This window comes from Trematomus bernacchii, unplaced genomic scaffold (assembly GCF_902827165.1).
Source record: "Trematomus bernacchii unplaced genomic scaffold, fTreBer1.1, whole genome shotgun sequence".
NCBI lineage: Eukaryota > Metazoa > Chordata > Actinopteri > Perciformes > Nototheniidae > Trematomus > Trematomus bernacchii.
The window spans coordinates 18,430,798-18,451,720 of NW_022987973.1; the positions used below are offsets into that span (position 1 = coordinate 18,430,798).

The 20,923-nt window shown below is 44.3% G+C and overlaps 3 protein-coding genes across 8 annotated transcripts in view; 2 read left to right on the forward strand and 1 right to left on the reverse strand.

Annotated features, from left to right (window-relative positions):
• Positions 1-767, forward strand: part of trpm5 (transient receptor potential cation channel, subfamily M, member 5) — a 25,818-nt gene extending 25,051 nt beyond the window's left edge. For both annotated transcript variants that reach the window (XM_034116782.1, XM_034116783.1), the window contains exon 26: positions 120-767. In XM_034116782.1, coding sequence (XP_033972673.1) covers positions 120-265 — 146 coding nt within the window. In that variant the 3' untranslated portion in view covers positions 266-767. The remainder of the gene's footprint in view (positions 1-119) is intronic.
• traf6 (TNF receptor-associated factor 6) lies at positions 768-12,883 on the reverse strand. Of its 3 annotated transcripts, none has more exons than XM_034116788.1 (8): positions 12,799-12,883; positions 11,689-12,008; positions 11,375-11,525; positions 10,758-10,916; positions 10,581-10,652; positions 3,904-3,981; positions 3,481-3,810; positions 2,222-2,827 (listed from the first exon to the last, which is right to left on the reverse strand). In XM_034116788.1, exons 2-8 carry the CDS (start codon positions 12,006-12,008, stop codon positions 2,222-2,224), a joined length of 1,716 nt encoding a protein of 571 aa, XP_033972679.1. In that variant the 5' UTR covers positions 12,799-12,883. The 3 variants fall into 3 exon arrangements, with proteins under 3 accessions (XP_033972681.1, XP_033972679.1, XP_033972680.1); XM_034116789.1 differs by lacking the exon at positions 12,799-12,883 and adding an exon at positions 12,699-12,789; XM_034116790.1 differs by lacking the exon at positions 12,799-12,883 and having other exon boundaries at positions 768-2,827.
• ttc17 (tetratricopeptide repeat domain 17) overlaps positions 12,852-20,923 on the forward strand; it is a 24,629-nt gene continuing 16,557 nt past the window's right edge. For all 3 annotated transcript variants that reach the window (XM_034116784.1, XM_034116787.1, XM_034116785.1), the window contains exons 1-8: positions 12,852-13,136; positions 13,728-13,817; positions 14,120-14,289; positions 14,448-14,556; positions 15,875-16,006; positions 19,366-19,475; positions 19,578-19,725; positions 20,664-20,803. In XM_034116784.1, the coding sequence (XP_033972675.1) occupies positions 12,966-13,136; positions 13,728-13,817; positions 14,120-14,289; positions 14,448-14,556; positions 15,875-16,006; positions 19,366-19,475; positions 19,578-19,725; positions 20,664-20,803 (1,070 nt within the window). In that variant the 5' untranslated portion in view covers positions 12,852-12,965. The remainder of the gene's footprint in view (positions 13,137-13,727; positions 13,818-14,119; positions 14,290-14,447; positions 14,557-15,874; positions 16,007-19,365; positions 19,476-19,577; positions 19,726-20,663; positions 20,804-20,923) is intronic.

A 20,923-nucleotide genomic window follows, 5' to 3' on the forward strand; every position in this document is an offset into this window, starting at 1 on the left:
AGTAAAATACTGAAAACAGGAAAGATTGACTCATAGTTAAGTAGAATAAAGTGATAGTACCTTTGCACTTCCGTATGGATTTTAATCTCATTTTATATTAATATAACATTATATTTCAGTGTCTCTAACAGGCTACCAGGCAAGCGGCTCCACAGACTCACCTCAAAGTCAACCAGAGAAAGAAGTCAAACAGGAAGTGGCTAAAGCCAGACCAGGGCACTCAGGATATGGAGCGAACAAGACATTTCCTTACATTGACGAATAGAGTAACAGTAACTGGTGGCTCACACAAAGCTATTTATGATGCTATACATATTATTATATTTGTGATTTTCAATATATAATAATATATTTGATAGGGGTAAAATTGGGATTTATTTATTTGGTTGGACTTAAAATGATTAAAATGATGTTGGATTTTTCTCAGATGTTGCCATGGTTATTGAGTGATGGTGCAGGAAAATGTGTATATATCTTAAGAAACAAATTCATTTCATTCTTAAAATAATAGCTTTCAATTTGAAAAGATTTGCCAAATTATAATAATCTGTAAAAGATTACATTTCAGGACACATTAATAGTTATACTGCCTCCCGTTGTTGTAAGACAAGATAATGGTATTATTCTTATAGGACATATTTTAACCTTAGTGCAGCAACAAATACATAATTTAGATAAAGAAATGTATAAGATGAAGTAAGCTGAGCTTTCTTTTTAAGGCTATTTTCATCAGTATTGGATGTTAAATAAATGCATAGGAAACATTATCTCATTCAATCATTTACATTAAAGAAATCATTTGATACACAGTCACATCACAACTATGCAATACTGCAGATGTACAAACAAACCAAACAAAAACAATACAATATATTAAAGTCAATAATACATGTGAAGGCTAAACAGGCAGCATATTGGTTTAAAGCAAAGACACAATGATGTTGGATTTATGTCTACTCTTCAAATATTAATTTAAGGTCACATACAGTAGGAGCTTGTGTAAAATGCACCATAAAGTCTGTCAGAAACGAAATAAGTAACTTTGTAATATGTCATGCAGCAGTGCTGAAACCAGGTTAGAGAAACTCCTAGTGAGAAAGGGGCATCATTTGTTATCTTACTATGTTAGTGAGGCCCCAATAACAGTACAGTGAAAACTAGTGAAGCATGAAATGCAGAATTTGTACCCTGTGGAGATTTTGTATAAGCACAATATACACTGTATGCACTATTGTCCAGCAATTGTGTTGATGGCATTTCCAACCCAATAATTATTTTGCAAAGTGGAGGTTTTTGCATTGTTCCAAACACACATACATTTTAATCCTTGGCTCGAACATAACCAACACACTTCCCATTACCGTTACCAAATATCAGATTTGTTTCTTTGCTTTAATTGCTGCTTAATAATTTCCAGTTGACATGATACTCCCCTATATAGATATCTATTAAAGAAATCCTATATCCTATTCCAACATACCACCCCACTTGCTCCAATAAAAGTTCACCCTGCGCATTATAGACACAAAAAAGGTTCTTCAGGTTTCCATGTGCTTGGATGAATAGCACTTAATAAGCAATAAGATGCAAGATGTTTATTTTAATAATTTTTTTAAATAATAATAATTTGGTGAGGGCAACTGTGGTCACTACAACAACATCTATATTTTTTAATGGCTTGTGGGGACAACTTATTTTTGTCACCACCCTCTGCAGTCATTACGAATGTCTGTCTCATCATCCACATGTCCTCGTGCATACATGTGAATCTGTGTGTCTCCTACTAGAAGATGGTGGATAGAATAAAATGATCTATAGTGCCCGCCGGGTCAAAAGCTCCACGGGGAGATCTTCAACATTCAGTGCTTTTCCCAACAGCTACAACAAGAGCGGATGGCCATTCTGAGCTGATTTACATAATTGCCTATTTACAAAACTTGTACTTATGAGGTGTGCTGACTGTGGGTACCTTGTGGGTGAGAACATTCATTTCAAATGTAAAATAAAAGGATTGTACTTTAAAAAAATGTGAACAAACAAATAAAAAAAACACACTGACATTTGAAAGTTGGGAAACAAATAAATACTTGCATAGTCCAACATTTAAATGTGTGTGAACATACAATTACCTCATCCTAATGTGCATTAATTCATATGAATTAAGTGGTATTCAAACACTGGCAGAACTACCTCGCTGATATCCAAACTAAAGTTTTAGGTTTTAGTCTCTCGAAATTGTGGCCTCTGGTCCTCTAGGCTGCACCGCTGGGCCCTCGCGGTGAATCACATTGTCAAAACGCGGTGTGACCTCACAGCGGATGAGCAGAGTGTCATCTTTAACATAGGCTCTCTGACTCAGCTGATGCAGGTGCAGGAAGGTGACGTAGCCGAATCCTTTGGGGTTGCGCTGGATGGTGGGCTTCTGGAAGGCTTGCAGGTCAGGTTTAGTCTCCATCACCTCCATGTGGTGCTGACCCTCTGGGCCCTGGTCCAGGATGGTGAGGCGGATGGTTCCCTGGAACGGCCACGTCAGCTGCCCGTCAAAAGCTCCTTGCATGGTGTGGACGAAGAGGGAGATGTAGCTGGAGCAGCGCGGGGCGTTCGGGGCCTGCAGGTGTAGGCGCAGGCACAATTTGTAGCCGGGGCGACCGGTGTAGAAGCCGGGGCTGTGCTCCACCACGGGCAGGCCTGCTTCTTGGTTCCGCAGGAGGGCGGAGAAACCTCTAAGGCGCCAGATGAAGATACCGTGACACTGCTGCGATTCCAGCTCCTTCACCGTCTCCTCCAGCGACAACACTCTGCGCCTGAGCTCTGCAATGTGATCGGACTGCAAAAGAGAGGGAACAATAGTTTATGTCAGATCTGCCAACACTCTCACATCATTCAAACAATCACCTTTTCACTCTTGCCTTCAACTCCTAATCCACTAACCCCTCGCCCTTATTCCACCTAGCTTAGCACTTTTTACTTTTGTTGTTATTTTGTTTTACTTGCTTGTAAAGCGCTTTGAGCACTAGGAAAAGCGCTATATAAATGTCATGTATTATTATTAATTATTATTCAAATCCAAATCGGATAAGGCTTAAAAAAAAGGAGCTTTTGCATGAGATGTTAGCAGAGCAGCAATATCAGCTCCAGTGCTCCATCTGCGTCCACAAAGGGTGCATTTAGACACAACAATGAGTGTAGGACACCTGTGTTGGGGTTCCATCTCACAATCACTGTATTTATGCATGTAAAACTAAAGCATAGCAAAAAAAAACATGTCTCGGTCATCTTTACTAGGGTACAGCGCAAATGGCAGCATGAGTGTCTGTGTTGACAGCTCAATGGATTTTTTTTTTTTAAGTAAGTTTGTTCCATCAGATGTTTGTGGCTCAGCTCACTCCTGTGCAGACACAATCAGTTAAAAATCTCTTAGATTAGATTATGCTAAAAACACTTACAAAAACACTGTCAAGGCCCGAGGACATCATTTACCTGTGTTTCTTTAAAGATGACGAGCTCCCGCAGCCGGTGATCCTGCCTTACCAATCGTCCATCCAAGTCCCTGAGCTTCTGGACCTCCTCAGTAGGCGGACTGGGGCCAAAGTTGCTGCTGCAGCTTGCGGCTCCTCGGGGCCCGCTGCAGGCTGAGGCTGCTGCTGCGGCTCCTGCTGCCGGATCCTCGGAGGAAACAGATGGTCCTAGCGTCCACAGGGATTTGGGTGTGGTGCCATTGAGGCTGAGGCCACGCAGGAACTCGGCCATGTAGCGCATGTGCATCTGAGTGAACTCCTGCATGTGCTGAGCCAGGTTGTGTCGCTGCATCTGCACAGGCAAAACATTTGTCTTTGTGACATCTGGGACTAAGAACAAAGATTTTTTTCAACGTAAGTATACGACTTGAACTTGATTACATACCCTTTCCTTACATCCAAAGGTGCTAAAGTTACAGGCGATGGGTGCTTTCGGGCAATCTGCATCACAATGAGATTCAATCTGAAACAAAAACATCATCAGTTTAGCTTCATTTAGATCTATTTATTCAAATCAGGATTCCAACAAGTCAGTTATCAATATATATTATATTATTATCATAGCATATTTGTGGCGAAAGTGATAGACAAGACACATTTCCTGTCTTAAACAGAAAAACATTTACATATCATCAATGGCACTTGCTGTGGAAACTGGTGGAAGCCCACATCAGCTGTGCCATTCAAAGTGACTAGGTGTGTAATGGGGGGTTACGTATTGTAACCCTAGTTATATAAACACAGGCGGAGCCCTCTACTGGACTCTATGGGTACTACTCTCTATCATGCTGTGCGTGCTTTCACCTACTGAATTTACGTAAATGTAGCCGGCCAATCGGGGCGAGCCTACCTGAATGCGCGCGCAGGCCCACAGTATATAAGGCAGCTACACCCGCCGCCCCACTATCCTATACACTCTTCAGCGAGCGGACTAGGAAAGACAGGGCTCCGCCTGTGTTTATATAACTAGGGTTACAATACGTAACCCCCCGTTATATCTCACACAGGCTCCGCCCTCTACTGGACTCTATGGGTACAGTGGGCGGAGCCCCGATGTATAAACGCCCTGTCGTCCAACAACATCGACCCACCACACCGTCCCTGACCGGCTTTTGGCTAACATCCACTGCATCCCCACTTCCTCCCACCCGGTTGTAACCGTGGAGAAGTCGGGGCCGCAACTTGGATAAGGCACACTCACACACGCTTACCTCGTGTAGAGTGTGCATGGAAAAAAACTGTGCGGAGACTCCGTCTGGAGCCTACCGCGCACCATGTTCCCCAGGTCCCTCAGGAGCACGGGAAAACATAAGTGCACCACATCCCCCACACTCACACACGCTCCGTGTAGAGTGGGCATGGACAATAGTGAGGAAGGCTCTCCCCGCCTGCCTATGGGCAGGCGGGGAGAGTCCACCAGCCCTGTATGGGGCTGATTGCGCACCATGTCTCCCGAGTCCCTCAGGAGCATGGGAAAAACACAAGTGCTTTATGTCCAGGGGGGGGGGGTCAGATACCTGCTGACCCACAGCCACCCCACTCTCACCAGTCATGCGTTGCCTCGGCAAGCACCGACGACGAGAAGGAGCCAGACATGTCCAGGAGATAACATTTTATGAAGGGGCCTGGCGTAGACCAAGACGCCGACGTGCATATATCTTCTACACTCACGCCGCTGAATAAGGCTGTTGACACAGCCACAGCCCGTGTAGAATGTGCACGGACCCCAGTGGGGAGGGCTCTCCCCACCCGTCCATAGACATGTGTAATGCACCTGCATAGCCATCCTGTTAGGCGCTTCTTTGAGAGGGCTTTTCCAGCCACACCATCCCCAAAGCACACAAACAGTTGTTCAGTGCGCCTAATGGCAGCCGTGCGCTCTACATAGCATGCTAGCGCACGCACTGGGCAGAGGAGGTGCAATTTAGCCTCCCTGGCCCCAATATGGGGTGGAAGATGAAAGCCACCTAACTGAATAGCCCTTGATCTGAATGAACTTCTGATACTCTTAGGAGTAAAGGAGGGGTTCGGCCTGAGTGTCGCCCCGCTACGGTCACCCCGGATCAAAAGACAACTTGGGTGTACCGACAGAGCGGTCAGCTCGGACACTCTTTTAGCCGAAGTCAAGGCAAGTAGCAATGCGGTCTTCCATGACATTGCTTTCAGGGAGGAGAGCTCCAGAGGCTCAAATGGTTCTGTGACCAGAGCCTCGAGCACCAACGGCAGGTCCCACTGCGGGGTGGAGGCGTGCACTACTGGGCACTGCCTCCTGACCCCCTGCAAAAACCGCGCCATAAGAGGCTGACTGAAGGCTGACCTGCCTCCAAATCCCTCATGGCAGGATGAAATGGCTGCTGCATACACCTTAATTGTAGAATGAGCCAGCCCCCTGTCCACCAGTATCTGTAAGTAGGTAAGAATAGAGCCCAGCGTGCACGACAGAGGCTCTAGACTCCTTCCTTCACACCATCGCCGGAATCCCTCCCACTTTGGCCTGTAACAAGCTGTGGTGGATTCTGCTCTTGCTGCTTGGATAGTCTGAATAACGTTATCAGACAGCCCCACCTGTCTCAGCCTGTCCCTCTCAGGAGCCAAGCCTGGAGAGGTTGGCCCAGAGTGGGTAACGCCCCTATTGCACCTGCTTCCTGAGACAGCGCTCCCCAGACCTGAGGAATCACCCAGGGCTGGCCCACCATCATCTGTGTTACCCCCGCGTTACCACGGCGCCAGGCGGCGATCTGGGGCCACCACGATGATTGACAGCTGTTCCCGCCTCACCCTCTCCAGGAGGGGGGGGATAAGGTGCAGCGGTGGAAAGGCGTAAAGCAGCTTTCTTGGCCATGGCTCGTGTGCAAATGTGTCGACCCCCAAGGGCGGGTTGTCCCACCGAGCCAGGGAGAACCACAGGGCACAGTGGCTGTTGCGCCGATTGGCGAACAGGTCCACCTCTGCTCTACCAAACTGAGTCCAGACCTGCTTCACCACCTCCGGGTGAAGCCTCCACTCGTCTGGCAGGGGTCCGCCTCTTGACATGAGGTCGGCCCCCCTGTTCTCCCGTCCTGGGATGTGCAGGGCCCTTAGAGACAACACAATCTGTGAAACCCACAGCCACAGGTTCTCTGCTGCGGTCAACCAGGCTATTGAGCGGACTCCGCCCTGCCTGTTGATGTACGCCACTGTGGTGCGGTTGTCACTCCTTACTAGCACATGTTTGCCCTGTATTAAGGGTTTGCAGTGCTGTAGGACCAACATCACTGCTTGCAGCTCCAGGAGGTTGCTGTGCCGTCAGAGGCCAGCAACCACCCACAGCCCTTTCTAGACACGTCCCCCCCACATCCTGTCACTTTCTTTTTCTTTGAAGCGTCTGTGAAGACTGTGATATAGGAGGTTACCTGCCCCAGTGGAGCTCCCCTCCGCAGATTCTCTGGGGACCCCCAGAATCGGAGGTTGCTCTCTACTGAGGGGGGGGTGGCCACCAGACGTCGTTTGTGTCTTAAGATCTAAACGAAGGCCGGTAAACCACCTCTGCATGCGACGTGCATGCAGCAGTCCGAGTGGCACTACGGAGTGAGCAGCCGTCATGAGACCCAAAGTCTGAATGCTGATCAAAGCTGTCACCGTCGCCCCCTGACGCAGCCTGCAGACTGCCCGCAGCAGGGATGCCTGTCTGCTTTCTGTCAGGGTGACACGTAGTCTGCCTGCATCGAGCATCACCCCCAGATATTCTACCTGCTGGTGAGGTATGGGGGAGCTCTTCTTCCAATTGACCGCAACTTCTTTTTCAACCCAACTTGGTTAGGTGTAGGATCAATTGGGCTGTGTGCAGTATTGCCCATTCCCTGGACCTGGCCATAACTATGAGGTCGTCCCTCATGCCATGGTCCCGCAGCGGTTGCAGCGTCGTGGCTGAACGTGCGTGGGGATAGGGAGTAGCCGAACGGCAGTCTGTTGTACTCGTAGGCTACCCCCTGGAAGGCAAAACGCAAATACTTTCTGTGCTCTTGGAGCAATTTCGCCATGAAAGTAAGCGTTCTTCAGGTCGATGGCTGTGAACCCATCGCCTGGCTGCACCAGTCTCAGTAACTGTTTCATAGTTAACATATGGAACTTCTTGCATGCAATGTGCTGGTTCAGGCATTGAAGATCCAGAATGGGCCTGAATTCTCCTGTCTTCTTGGGAACCAGGAAGTACAGGGAATAGTGCCCCTTCTCTCTGACTTGAGAGTGCACATGCTGAGAGGAAACCTCCTCCTGGGATGACAGATGTGCCTCTCTCCTGCCTCTGAACGGAGGAGGGATGCTGCAAAACTGGAGTGAATAACCCAGTCTCAGTGTCCTGTCCATGCGCTCTGTTAATACACCACTGATTTTCCATTCCCCATAACATTGTGTTAGGGGATGTGCAATCAGCTGCGGAGCCGCAGCTATGAAGCGGTGGTACTCTCTGGTGGCCCACTCCGCCGTCAAACTCTCCATAAAAGGAAGTTTGACCCATGAGGGGCTGACACAGAAAGGGCCGTTTTTCTATAAGTAGTTTCCACTCAGAGAAAAAAACGGCCGATTTTTAACTGAGGTCCCTGAACGCACCACGGCATGCTCCCGTGAGAGCGCGCGCTCCACCATAATGCTGTTTTCTCTTAGAGAGAAATAAGCATTAATCGGAGCTTCTTCTGTCCATGAACGCACCGCGGCCCGCTCTCGGGGGGGGGGGGGGCGCGTAGTCATAATGCTGTCTCTTGAAACGGACATTATGGGGAAATGTGGAAAATGTGGAATGTGGAGAGAGATGACTCTTACTCTGGGATAAATGCAATCGTTTTTACTGAATGCATTTTACACACACATATCACTCTAGAACTAGAGTTACACTACGTAACCCACTGTTCTTCTGCGGAGGTCCCTGAATGCACCGCGGCCACTCTCACGGGGGCCGCGCCTCATAATGGGTGTCCAATTAACATCGTATGAAAACGGCCTTGCCGATCTCAACGAGACATTATGGGAAAATTTGGAATTGTGGAGAGATATGACTAACTCTGGGATAAATGCAATCGTTTTTACTAAATGCATTTTTCACACACACATCACTCTAGAACTAGGGTTACTAGGGTTACCGCTGGGAGCAGCTGCGCTCCGCCGCCATGGTCATCACCTAGGGCGGTGGATCTCCATGGACCGAACCCGGAAATGCCCGACAACGGCAAACGGAGCCATCCGCCCCGCTGGAATGGCGAACGTGAATGGCACCGCCTCGGCCATATCCTGGTCCCCCAAACACTCTAATGCCGCATTTCCACTACACGGTCGGCCTCGGCCACGCTCGGTACGGCTCGGTACGGCTTGGCCGCGTTGGGCCTTAACAGGGCCGACTCACTTCATGCTGCGCTTCCATTACAGTTTAGGAACTGGGGTAGTTACTATAGTAACGCAGTGTAGGCGGAGCCGTGACGTCATCTTCAATGAGAACTCCAGAAAACACAACACAGCCGTTAGCTGTTAGCACTCAGAGCTCACAGCTCCTTATATATGTTCAGAAACTCGACAAAAGTTAAACAAGTACACACCACAGACTGCCTGTGTCATGGTGAATACAGTCGCTGCTATATTTATGTCTGTATAGGCCGTTGTTGTGAGTGTGGACGGTCGGGGCATATACTGCGTTAGCTTAGCCAATCTCCATCTAGAAAAACACGAATTTTAAAAGGTTTTTCGCCTGCCGTCTGTCTGCAGACTTGACAAAGCATTAATTCATGGTTTTTACTAACCGGTATCAGTATGTTGTTACTTCGGCATCATTTTGAAACGTGTATTACAATTAAATCACGGTCAAATATGTCCATCTTGTTGTAGTTGGAGCCCTCTTGCCAGCGCTCCTCTCTCTAGTTTAGCATACTCAGCCCGACTCAGCCCTGTTTGTTGGCCCCGATAGAACCACAATTTTGTCGGGCCAGAAAAGAGGTGAAAAAGTGGCCCCGGGCCGGGCCGGGCCGGGCCGTAACTAGGCCTAGTGGAAGCGCAACCAAAAACGGGTACGGCACGACACGGCACGCTTAAAGCGAGCTCCGCGCTGTAGTGGAACTGCGCCATAACAGAGGTGGTGGAGATCGGTGCCCGCGATCAAACCAAGGCAGGTGGGGCATGGCCGAGATTCCAGTAATGGTGAGTCCATTTTTCGTTTCTTCTAATCTTCTAATCTTCGTACGTTTAACTCTTCGGTTGTCAGCTCGTCTGAAGAGAAAAAGGATAGTGGGGCGGCGGGTGTAGCCGCCTTATATACTGTGGGCCTGCGCGCGCATTCAGGTAGGCTCGCCCCGATTGGCCGGCTACGTTTACGTAAATTCAGTAGGTGAAAGCACGCACAGCATGATAGAGAGTAGTACCATAGAGTCCAGTAGAGGGCGGAGCCTGTGTGAGATATAACGGTTCCCCATTGTTTTAACAAAGTTGCTGATAAAATAAGTTCCCTTAAAAGGGTTCCCTTTTCAACATTAAACTGTTGACCCTTGACTAAGTTACATATTGTATCAAAAGTCAAAGTCAAAGTCAGCTTTATTGTCAATAATTCTACATGTTGTACATCCAGAAATATAGAAATATCGTTTCCCGCAGTCCTACAGTGTGACATATATACATCAAACAAAAAACAAAAAGGGCCTAGATAAACATGGTATACATTAAAGAAAACAAAGGGCCTAGATAACTGGGGTATACAGTTTAAAATGTTAATAATATAATTTAAGTGTTCAAAGTACAGTTTCAGTGCAGTAGCAGCGGAGATGGGCAGAAATGTATGGGTATTTCATATTATATCAAATGCATAACAATAAAAGTGGGAACGTATAAGCTGCCCAATTTACCCAAATAGTGAATGCAATGCCTTTTGAAACGTAACAAGCGATGTTGAAGTATTTAGAACTGATTTATTTATGTGAATATTGAATCAGAGATACGTTTTCTTGTTGTTTTTTGGAACTTCCAAAAAAACCAATCAACTTAATTAACATTGCCAACTAATATTTTGATTCACCACGTTTGAACATATTTTGTGATTGTATTGCTCACCTGGTCTCTGAGGAGATCCATCTCACAGTACTGGCACTTCACACTGGCAAAGGGACACTGCTGCTCATGAAGCTGATGACAAACCAAAACAGATTGTAAGGAGACTAATCCCCGCTGATTCACAATGCAGCTGTTAACTTTCCAATGAGAGCAAATAGATAAGTGAGTCCACATTACCTCTCTCTCCTCGTGAACAAAGCACGCCAGACAATCTGGGCATGACACAGGCCTCCTTGTGCACTCCACAGTCGTGTGCTCCTCGATCTGGCTCTGTCTCACAGACTGCTGGCACTGCGGGCAGGGCACTGTGGCAAACTCACACTTCGCCAAATGTTTCTGGGAGTAAAAATACATTGAAACAATGCAATTAATATTATTGTGTAGTAAAACAGCAGCGGTTCACATAACATAGTTCACACCAGAGAAGAATTCTGTTCTTATTTGGCATCTATCATTTATGTAGATGCCAAATACGCCTGAAGGAAGTTTCTGTCCTGACTATGTAGGTGTAAACAAGGGAAGTAGCTTATTTCTTGCCAGTTTTCTATTACAATATTTGATTGAAGCAGTTCTTTTTAGAGATGGATGGAACCATAAGTGATCACTATAACATGTTATGAGACAGCAACTTAACAGATCCAAGTAATAACAATGATGTACATATCATTCAAAGTGAACTATGCTACCAAAAGTAATTGTGTAAATTCCTTGAATTGTTTACTAAGGTTATCTGTTTTTCGTGTATTTGGTTGCATTTGAAATCCATGATGCCTGTTTTACTTTATAATGCTCACCTCCAAATGTCGGAGCTCCATTCTGTTAGCACAGCCAGAGTTTTGACAGCGAACCATTAGCGACAGAATCTCCCGCTTGGCAAAGTTATCCGGGAACAACTGGTCTTCTGACAGTCTTGCATTGTCCACAGGGCACCTCTGTCCTGCATCACTGTTTTGCAAGAGGAAGAACATGTATAATTCAGGTAAAAGCCCAAAGAATACCAGCTTCTGCATTGTGCTCAATATGTATGCAGGAATGTGAACATTTAGCATTTTTTAGGCACACTGTACCTAGAGCACATTTATTGTTAGAAGGCTGTATAATAGCATACCGAATAGACTTCTCAATGCAGTTCTTGCAGAAACGGTGACCACAGGGTGTTTGAATGGCATTCCTTAAAGCCATGAGGCAGATAGGGCACTCGTATTTACTCTCTAAGGGTGGGTCAAACTCCACATCATAGCCCTGGATGGGGGCAGCGGCCTGAAGACTTGCAGAGATGCTGCTGCTGCCAGGGCTCTCTGATGGGCTGGGGAGGGATTCTCGCTCCTTTTCCAGCATTGCCAACATACAGTCGGACAGCTCTCCACCAACAGGTCCATCATAGCTGTCCTCCTCCAAACTTCCCTTATTGCTTCCAAAGCAGGCCATCTGTGGAGTGAGACAAAAATGGTAAATGAAGGCCTGAAATGGTAAATGAAGGCCTGAAATGGTAAAATAAATACAGCCTTGTGTTTTATGTTAGTATTCAATGTTTTGCATCATCAACCATTGAAGGTATCCTACAAAAGTACTGAACAAAGCTCAGAAATGTTTAATGTAACAGAAAAGGGACACAGGATTATTGAGGATTTACCTTACCCTACTAACCATCAACTTCCTGAACTATCAACTGACAATTATCTTGAATCCTGAATTTTTACCTTGAGATTAATGAATTAATGCATTTTTTTATTTTTAATTAATGAAATGTGTTATGGGAATACATATACAACAGATTCCAAAAACATACTACTGTCAACCCAAATACAGTGCAGCTCAAATATCTAGGAATATATTTAAATAGCAAGTCATTGGCGTTGTCAACTCATGCTAAACTCAGGTGAAGCTGCACCTATATTGGGAAGTACAGTTTAAAATATGTCGTTAGTCATCAAGGCCCTTACTTAACGAGTGGCACCTTAGCGAACACTGAGATGATTCCACACTTTATCATAGCAGTTACATAATTGAACACAATGAACAATGTTGTCACTTGATGTGGTAGTCATGCCCATGGATGCGGAACTGCAAGTTTGTACATCACTGCGCTAAAGAGCGATTCAAAGAAAACGTACTGACCAAATACAGCAAACAAGCCTCCTCTTTAGCATCAACAGCGTCCAGGTACTGCCACTATTTGTGAAAGCAGATATTATTTTTTTAATGTAATTCTACCCACCTTTGCCTTGAAAACGTATCGCACTTTTCGTTTCTACAGAGTTTCCTGTTTTCTTTTCCAGACGTCATCAAAGTAAACCTGTTGAGTTTTGGCCCGGTGTGAACGGGAGCGCCGCCCGGTGGCCGGAGGCTGCCCGCCTTTGCCACAGAGCAAAATGAGACAGAAAAATGGCGGACGTCAGGAAAATCTGTCCTGAGTCTTTGCCCTGTCGTTTAAGCTATTCGCGAAAAACGTCATTCCAGGGGAAGCTTTTTATCCTTCTTTGCATACTTAAAGTGGACACCGGAGGAGCTACGACCCACTGGGTTGTCACAGAGGATGGAAAAATACAACAACAGGTATGACAGTAAACGCTAGCTCATTGACCTGCTAACGCGAACGTTAGGTGGCTAGCTTGTAAAGCTATATTTATTAGAATTAACAGTAACGTTTTGTTATGTGGTTTGTCAACGTACATTTAGTGGTTTATTAAAACTCAGCAAAACCAGTATGCCAGCCTCGGTAACGTTACATAGGGTTAGGAGGTAGCGTTAACAATATACTGTTTGGCTAAATCAGTTAGCTTACATTGGCTACCTCAAACCTGACGTTATCGTTAGGTGTTTGAGGTCAAAATTACCAATATATTACAGGCCCATGATAACGTCTGCGTTGTAAACCGCGTATTTATTATGCCAGGAATAAGGCATTGTTTTGGTGACAAGTGTCACCCAGCTACCTTCATCCAGAAAGAAAGGTCGTGTTAATGCTGTAATGGGCTGAGTTGGCGATTTGTAACGTTGCATCAGGAATTAAAGATGTATAGACTATTTCCGACGTCGCCTAATAACATTTCAATCGACTGGATTATTCCACTCGGTAACCTGTTTGCCATGGGAATTAATATGGTGAGTATATGATCCGCCTTACCAAACTATTTTCGTTTTCAGGTTGACTCACCTTTGAATCTGAAGCATCCACTAGACGTTGTGATCTTCATGAGGCAAGAGACTCGTGTTAACTACCTTAAGAAGCTGGAGGTGAGTGTGGCTTTCACTTTGTCAGTTTCATGTGCAAACATGTTTTCAGTGAGTTCCTCTTTGAGTTTTCGTTCTGAGTAATTCCTCTATCATAATTGTTTATTGCATTCAGATTAATTTGTGCATAAATGAGGTAACATTGATCTCAATTATGTGGGGAGGAATAGAGCATTCTCTTATTTCGAACATTACTCCCTTCCATCACTACTTTATTTATTTATATCCATTATTTATTGTGTTAGGTGTCCATTTCATTTGCTTACTATTCCTCTGATGGATTGTGCTTGTTTATTCATGAGCAGAAACAGCTTGTGGCGCAAAAAATTCACATTGAAGAGAATGAGGATAGAGACACAGGGCTGGAACAGAGACACTACAAAGAGGATGCAGACTGTGTCATGGCTAAGGTTCCCCTGGGAGACCTGGACCTTTATGATGGCACTTATATTTCCCTAGAAAGCAAAGACATCAGGTAAGCTCTCCTCAATAAAACAGGTAATTGCCGACTTGCTTATTATCTCTACAATGTATTTTGTAAAGTGGTTCGGGCATCATTAAAAGTGTGTTCAGTGTCTCTCTATGATTGTGATGAAATTGTCGTTCTAAAAAGATTTCTCTGCTCTCCTATAGCCCTGAAGATTTTGTGGATTCTCTGTCAGCTCTGCCCCCAGATCTAGAAAAGCCTGACTGTGCGGTGTTTGAACTACCATATAGTATCCATGCTTTCCAGCATCTCAGGGTGAGTAGAGGCCAACCGATCCAAGTTTAGTTAGAATAAGTCAACTTTAACCTCTTTTAATGGTGGGGATGCACTTCAGGTTTGTTTAAAAGAAGATTTCTTCCATTTCTATTCATCAAATGTTAGCATTCTGTTGGGAGTGTATTTAACCTTTGGTTTTGTCGAGCTGACATTTTACAGCAGCGCTCTGTTTACTCTGGTAGATTATTTACGTTAAGGCAAGAACAGAGGCATACAGGAGAAAATAAATTGCAACCAGAAAATTGGTTCACAGTTAAATCAGTCATAGGTAAGATATGGGATGATAATCAAACATGGTCCTGAATGTGTTTTGATTTGTTGGTTGGCTTTGCATATTTTTATTTTTAACCGGTGATCTGCTAACAGCAACAGCAGTGTGGTACAGGGTTACTGAAGCACCAGCTGGTCACTATAGCAAGTTAGGCCTGGACATAGATCAAGTGCACCGAAGATAAGACTGCCATATTCTGACAAGGCCTTTGCGGGTTTATGACTGTAGTTTATTACGTTTCTTAAAAAGGGAAGACCATCCGCCCTTATCAAATACAATGCACTAGTGAGTATTGAAATTATCTTCAGTAATGACCCTAAAATTGCAAATGCACGCTAAATGCCTTGAGTGGATGTTGCATGTCAGTAATTGACAGTCCAATAATCCAGTAAAAAAAAAAAAAAAGAGCTCAGAGAGAAGCTGGCTGTGTTTCTGAAGAAAAAGCTAAGCCTTTGTTGCAGTTTACTAATAAGGTTCTTTATATGGTATGATGTAAGTCCTTTATAGGTTCATTTATATTCTGTTGTCATTTTAGCAATAGATATGGTCTCTGCTCTGGACATATGCAAATCATTTTTATCTTTGTCTGTGGCTCATGAAAACAACTTGATTGTATCTTTAGGTCGAGCTCAAGTCGGACTACATTAAAAAAAAAATAGGCTTTTTGGGTAAAAATGTTGTTTTTGTGAGCAAGTAACAATAAACAAACTATATACTTAAATATGGTCATAGTGTCAAACCTGTATCGCTTTGTCTTATTTCATTCAGTCACACATATATTGTCTTACCTCACATTAAAAGTCCACTGGGTGCTCACCATTAAATCATATTTATTTGAATAAGGCTGCAGAGACATTTCAAGTTTCCTGTTTATCTAGACCTAAAATACTTTCTAAAAATTCCAGAAAGCCATTCTGTCAGTTGATATATTTGGTGCTCTGCTTGTTATGGACAACACAATGATGAAACTGTTGTGTGACTGATCAGATGTTTATATTGAGCTCACTTCCCTTGTGTCTGTTCCAGGGTGTGCAGGAGAGGGCAAACTTGACCTCCCCACTGCTTTCTAAGGAGGATCCCATTTTTAGTTCATTGTCTCATAAACTGGGCCGCAGTGTGGATGATGTGGGCCATCGCATCCATCACGGCTTACTGGAGGTAAGGTCTGCCTGCACAGCTTTAACTCACTAAACCATACAAATACCATGGACTTAGAAAACGATTTCGAACCGAAGTCGATTTAAAAAAAGTCTTCTGTTCACACGAAAACGCTCGAAAACACTGGAGACGCTGTAGTACATATGCCGGGCCTGTAAGTGGCGCTGTACTTCTGCCACAAAATACACCAAAAGCAGCGAATAAGACCAATGACTATTATTATAATTATTATTATATTATTATTGTTGCTGATGGTTGTGGTAGAGGAGCTGTAGATTTTCCGCCATTGTTGTTGTTGTTGGTGAAACGCATCAGCAATGACGCGGGGGTGAGCAGGAGAGGCGGGGCTATTGCATCATCGTTTCAGGAATTGATCGTATAGGGCGTACACACGGAGCCGCAAGTGTTTCGTCTCCAGACTTACCCACTTTGGGAGCCGTTTTCAAAGTTTTTCGGATTCGGGCTCCGAATCCGCTGCTCCGTTTCGGCTTTGTGTGGATGAACCGTCTATACGATACAGAACGTTAGCGGATACAACTGATATCGTCTCCGTGTGGACGGGGCCTTAGTTCTCCCCTTCAGAGATATTGGACACTAGTATGAAACTAGAGAATGCAATTCCTGAAGAAATTGCTAGTGGGAATGCTTTATGCTAAAAAGCTGACGCTGAATTGCTATGCTGAAATGTAATGTGTAAGAAGAAAGTGAAGAATTTTGATTGAAATGATACATGAACACTGGGGGCTTGAATATGTGATAAGAGAAGAAAAGAAAGTAAAAAAGCTTGGAAAAGCAGCAGAATATTTGAACTGCAAACTATTGAACTAACTTGATGGTGAATGATCTGTCGCCATGGCAACAGTATTTGATGACACCCCATAATACGCTTAGATATGTTGATGGCTGCATCGTTACCAAACATGTGAAGTTTTGGGCTGTTTGGAGCATTTTCACTGAAGTTATGAGAAAACCGTGTTTCATGGCGAGCATTGTGTTGCCATGGCAACGACATTTGAAGAAATCTCAAAACTGTCCCGTAGATGTCTTCCCGGCTGGACTGTTAGCACACATGTGAAATTTAAGCACTTTTTGACAATTTTCATAGGAGTTATAGCAATATCGTATTTTATTGCAAGGGATGGCAACAGCTTTTGAGGAAAACTCACTAATGGCACATAGACATGTTGAGGGCTGGACCATTAACTGTCATCTGAAGTCTGGTGGTGTTTTGACCATTTTCATATCAGTGACGACAACATCGTGTTTTTTGGCGAGGGATGCGTTTCCATGGAAACAGCCTATGTTGAGATCTCAGATTTGGCGTAGAGCTGTTGAGACATGGACCGGTGATATACAAGCGAAGTTTGGGGGCGATCGGACCGTGTCCATTGGAGTTACAGCGACATCGTGTTTCATGGCGAGGGATGCGCCATGGGTTTCCATGGAAACTGCATATGATGACACCCCATAATTGACGTAGAGCTGTTGAGGGCAGGACCATTAACCATTATCTGAAGTCTGCTGCTCTGAGCATGTCAGTTGGAGTTATGACATCATCGTGTTCCATGACACAGGTGTTTATATTTGAGCTAACGACGTGTCCAGAGATCAAAGGTTTCCATGGCATTTTGTTTAATTATTTTGCTTAATTTTATTTTATCTTTCAAGCTACGAGATGTTTTCCTATGTTTCTCATGAAAAATTATGTCTCAGGAATGTAGGGTTTGGGAATTATGGCAGGTTTAAAAGAAAATATGAAGGCAAAATTAAATCTGTCCTCTAGCTGTGACATCACGCACTCTAAAATCTGAAGTTAAAAATTTGATGAATTATGGGATGTATCTCTGGAATTATGAAAGTTATGAATAAGAAAAGTAATAGCCATCGATTCCCGACCGAGCTGAACATTTTGATGTTTGAACGGAGTTTCTGCGATGTGGAATGTGGGAGAAGAAGAGGCGCAAAATAACCCGGCGGAATAATAAAGAATTTTGTGCGTAGCATAACAGATGCTGATACAGCATTCCAACTAAATGAGCAAGGGAAGGAAAAAAACACATTAGATTATGAACATTTAAACAATTTAAAAATGTTAAAGCCTGGACAATGCATCATACATGCTAATGGGGAGAAGATATGTATTTTTAGGATTTGTGTGCATGTTTTTCTGTATACTTGTAGATGTATCTTTCTTTGTCTCAGTCAGGGTTATCAGAACATGCGTGTTGTTTCAGAAAATATTTGAATGGGGCCAAAACAATAGTCATTGTTAGGACTAGCAAATCATTCCAAACAGACATGGCCCCAAAATCTGTTGTTCAATATAGCAAATTGTTATTGGGGAAAAACAAAGATTCCATAGATCAGAGTTCCCGTTAGAATATTTTTTCGCCGGTCAAAATGTCCGTTAAAGTTGAAATCTTCCGGACAAAAGTAGAAAAGTGCCGGTCAAAGGTCTTCTTTGTTATTTATTGAGCTTTAAAACAAATTGATGTGATTCGATATTAAACAAACTAATTATAGTAGATTAACTACATTATTCAAAAGTGTACAGTAATTTACAATAACACGGAGCGCTCTCCCCCTCTCCTGACAGCCCGCCAGTATCATGCAGCTCGCGGATCAGTAATGAGTGACCCGACAGTAAAACTAAATATATCTATAACTAGTTTAGGTAGTTTGAGAGGTAATTAAAATAGCTACGTGTGATATTCTAACCTGAAGTGTGTGTTTTGTTCCGCTCACCGCTGCAGGTGATCATGCAGAGCTGCGTGTCGACTCGTCAGCAGCAGCTGATCTCTTTCCCGTCAGATTAGACTTTACTCGCGTTTATGTCCATATCGATCAGATCTAGCTAGTTCTAGCTAATGATATGACTACCTGCTTATTAAAAGACACCTAAACAATAAGCGTTGCTATGCAACCGGGTGAGGCCACAAAGTATAGCGCAGCATTATGCATTTGTTTACATGCCCACCGGAACCCCGAGGCATTACCAACAGATCAACGCACAATCAAACCATACAGGACATCTCTTTCTCCACATTAAGTGTTAGACATTAGAATTGACTATTCTTGTCTGTCACATACTCTTTTGTCTGTCACATACTCTTCTTGTCTGTCACATAAGTGGCGCAACTGAAGCGGTATTGCGCTAAAGGGGAAATTATTTTGACCGGACATTTTGACCGGAGAGATTTAGATTTGCCGGTCTTCAGCATATTTTACCGGTCATAGTCCAGTAATTACCGGCTAACGGGAACTCTGCCATAGATAGATACCTTACAATAAGCAGTCAGTCCTTTTGAAGCAGTGGAAATTGTGTGTGTGATGTTAATCTTAATGATTGTGTGTTGCAGAACTCCTCGTCCTGGGTGCTTTACAACATGGCGTCTTTTTACTGGCGTATGAAGAACGAGCCCCAGAGGGCAGTGGACTGTGTGGTTCGTGCTCTGCATTTCTCTCCAAGGTAAAGGACAGAAGGCCACTGCAGTAGTTTACAGTTTATTGTGTCAAACTACTCACAGGTGTTCATATTCCCATACTGTGTGTGTGTGTATTGTTCTTGCAGGGAGCACAAGGATGTAGCTCTAGTCAACATGGCCAACATCCTGCACCGCGCCCATTTCTCAGCTGACGCTGCTATTCTTGCTCACGCTGCCCTGGACCTTACCTCAGATCTCTTCACCAGCCACTACACCTTAGGCAACATTTATGCTGTAAGTTGGAGGGAAAAAAGATTAGACCGCAGTACACATTTTGTGTATTTAACCCACAGCCTTACAATCTTTTAACTTAGTCATTAAGTTTGGTGTCAGAATCACAGCTATTGCTTCCACACTGTCACTACACATCTTGCATAAGCTACATATATTTTGCATAATGTTAAAGTAAAATCTCACAAAACAAGATAGTCTGCTGACTTTTGAAGTCTATCATGTAAATGTAATATCAAACAAATTGAGTCTTAGCTAAGTAGTCTAGCTTTCATTCCTGTGCTTTTATTCCTGTGCTATTGCTACAGTGGCCCACAGGAGTGTGATGTGTTGGCACATTTATTGATAAGGATTTTTGCTTTCTTACCATCTGTTACGGCCCGTCCACACGGCGGCGTGCGTTGAAGCTTCAACGCTTCTTCCCATTCACTTTGAATGGGGTGACGTCACGTTTCGCCGAACTGCATTGTGGGAGCGAAGCGTAGATTTGCTCGCGAAAGTTGAGCAATGTTCAACTTTTGAAGCTTCGGCGGAAGCGTCAGCCAATCGAATCATATGACAGTACAAGCTCTAGCCAATCAAACCGCGTGCTTGTGTGTCCGGGGCGGGAGATTCATGTGATTGGTTGTTGGTCGAGTTTCAGCCCCCCCCCGCCGGCAAGCGACAACACACGCCGCCGTGTGGACAGGCCGTTAGTGAGTTTCAGGGTTCCCGTTACACAAATAAGACAGAATTCAGCAGTCAGCTATTTTTTGTATTTGTTTTACATATAGAAGATAATATTAACTGAATGTATAGGTACAGCATATTGCCATCCAAAACCCCTAAATACAAATATTTATATATCTATATTTTAACGACTTTACCTTGAAATCACCTGCGTTTGACCACTGCCTTATCCATGTTTGTGTTTGTGTCCTCTTCTCTTGCTGTCTGACCAGATGCTTGGGGAATACAACCACTCAGTGCTGTGTTACGAGCAGGCTCTGCAGGCCCAGCCAGGCTTCGAGCAGGCCCTGAGGAGGAAACATGCCGTGCTCTGTCAGCAAAAGCTGGAGCAGCGCCTGGAAGCCCAGCACAGGTAAGCAACCACTCGTACATACACACAATATACTGTATATGGACATTTTCAAACATCTGTGAAGCACCATCAAAACAACTTCCACTGTAACAGTATGTTTGATCTTGGGTTAGATCTGAA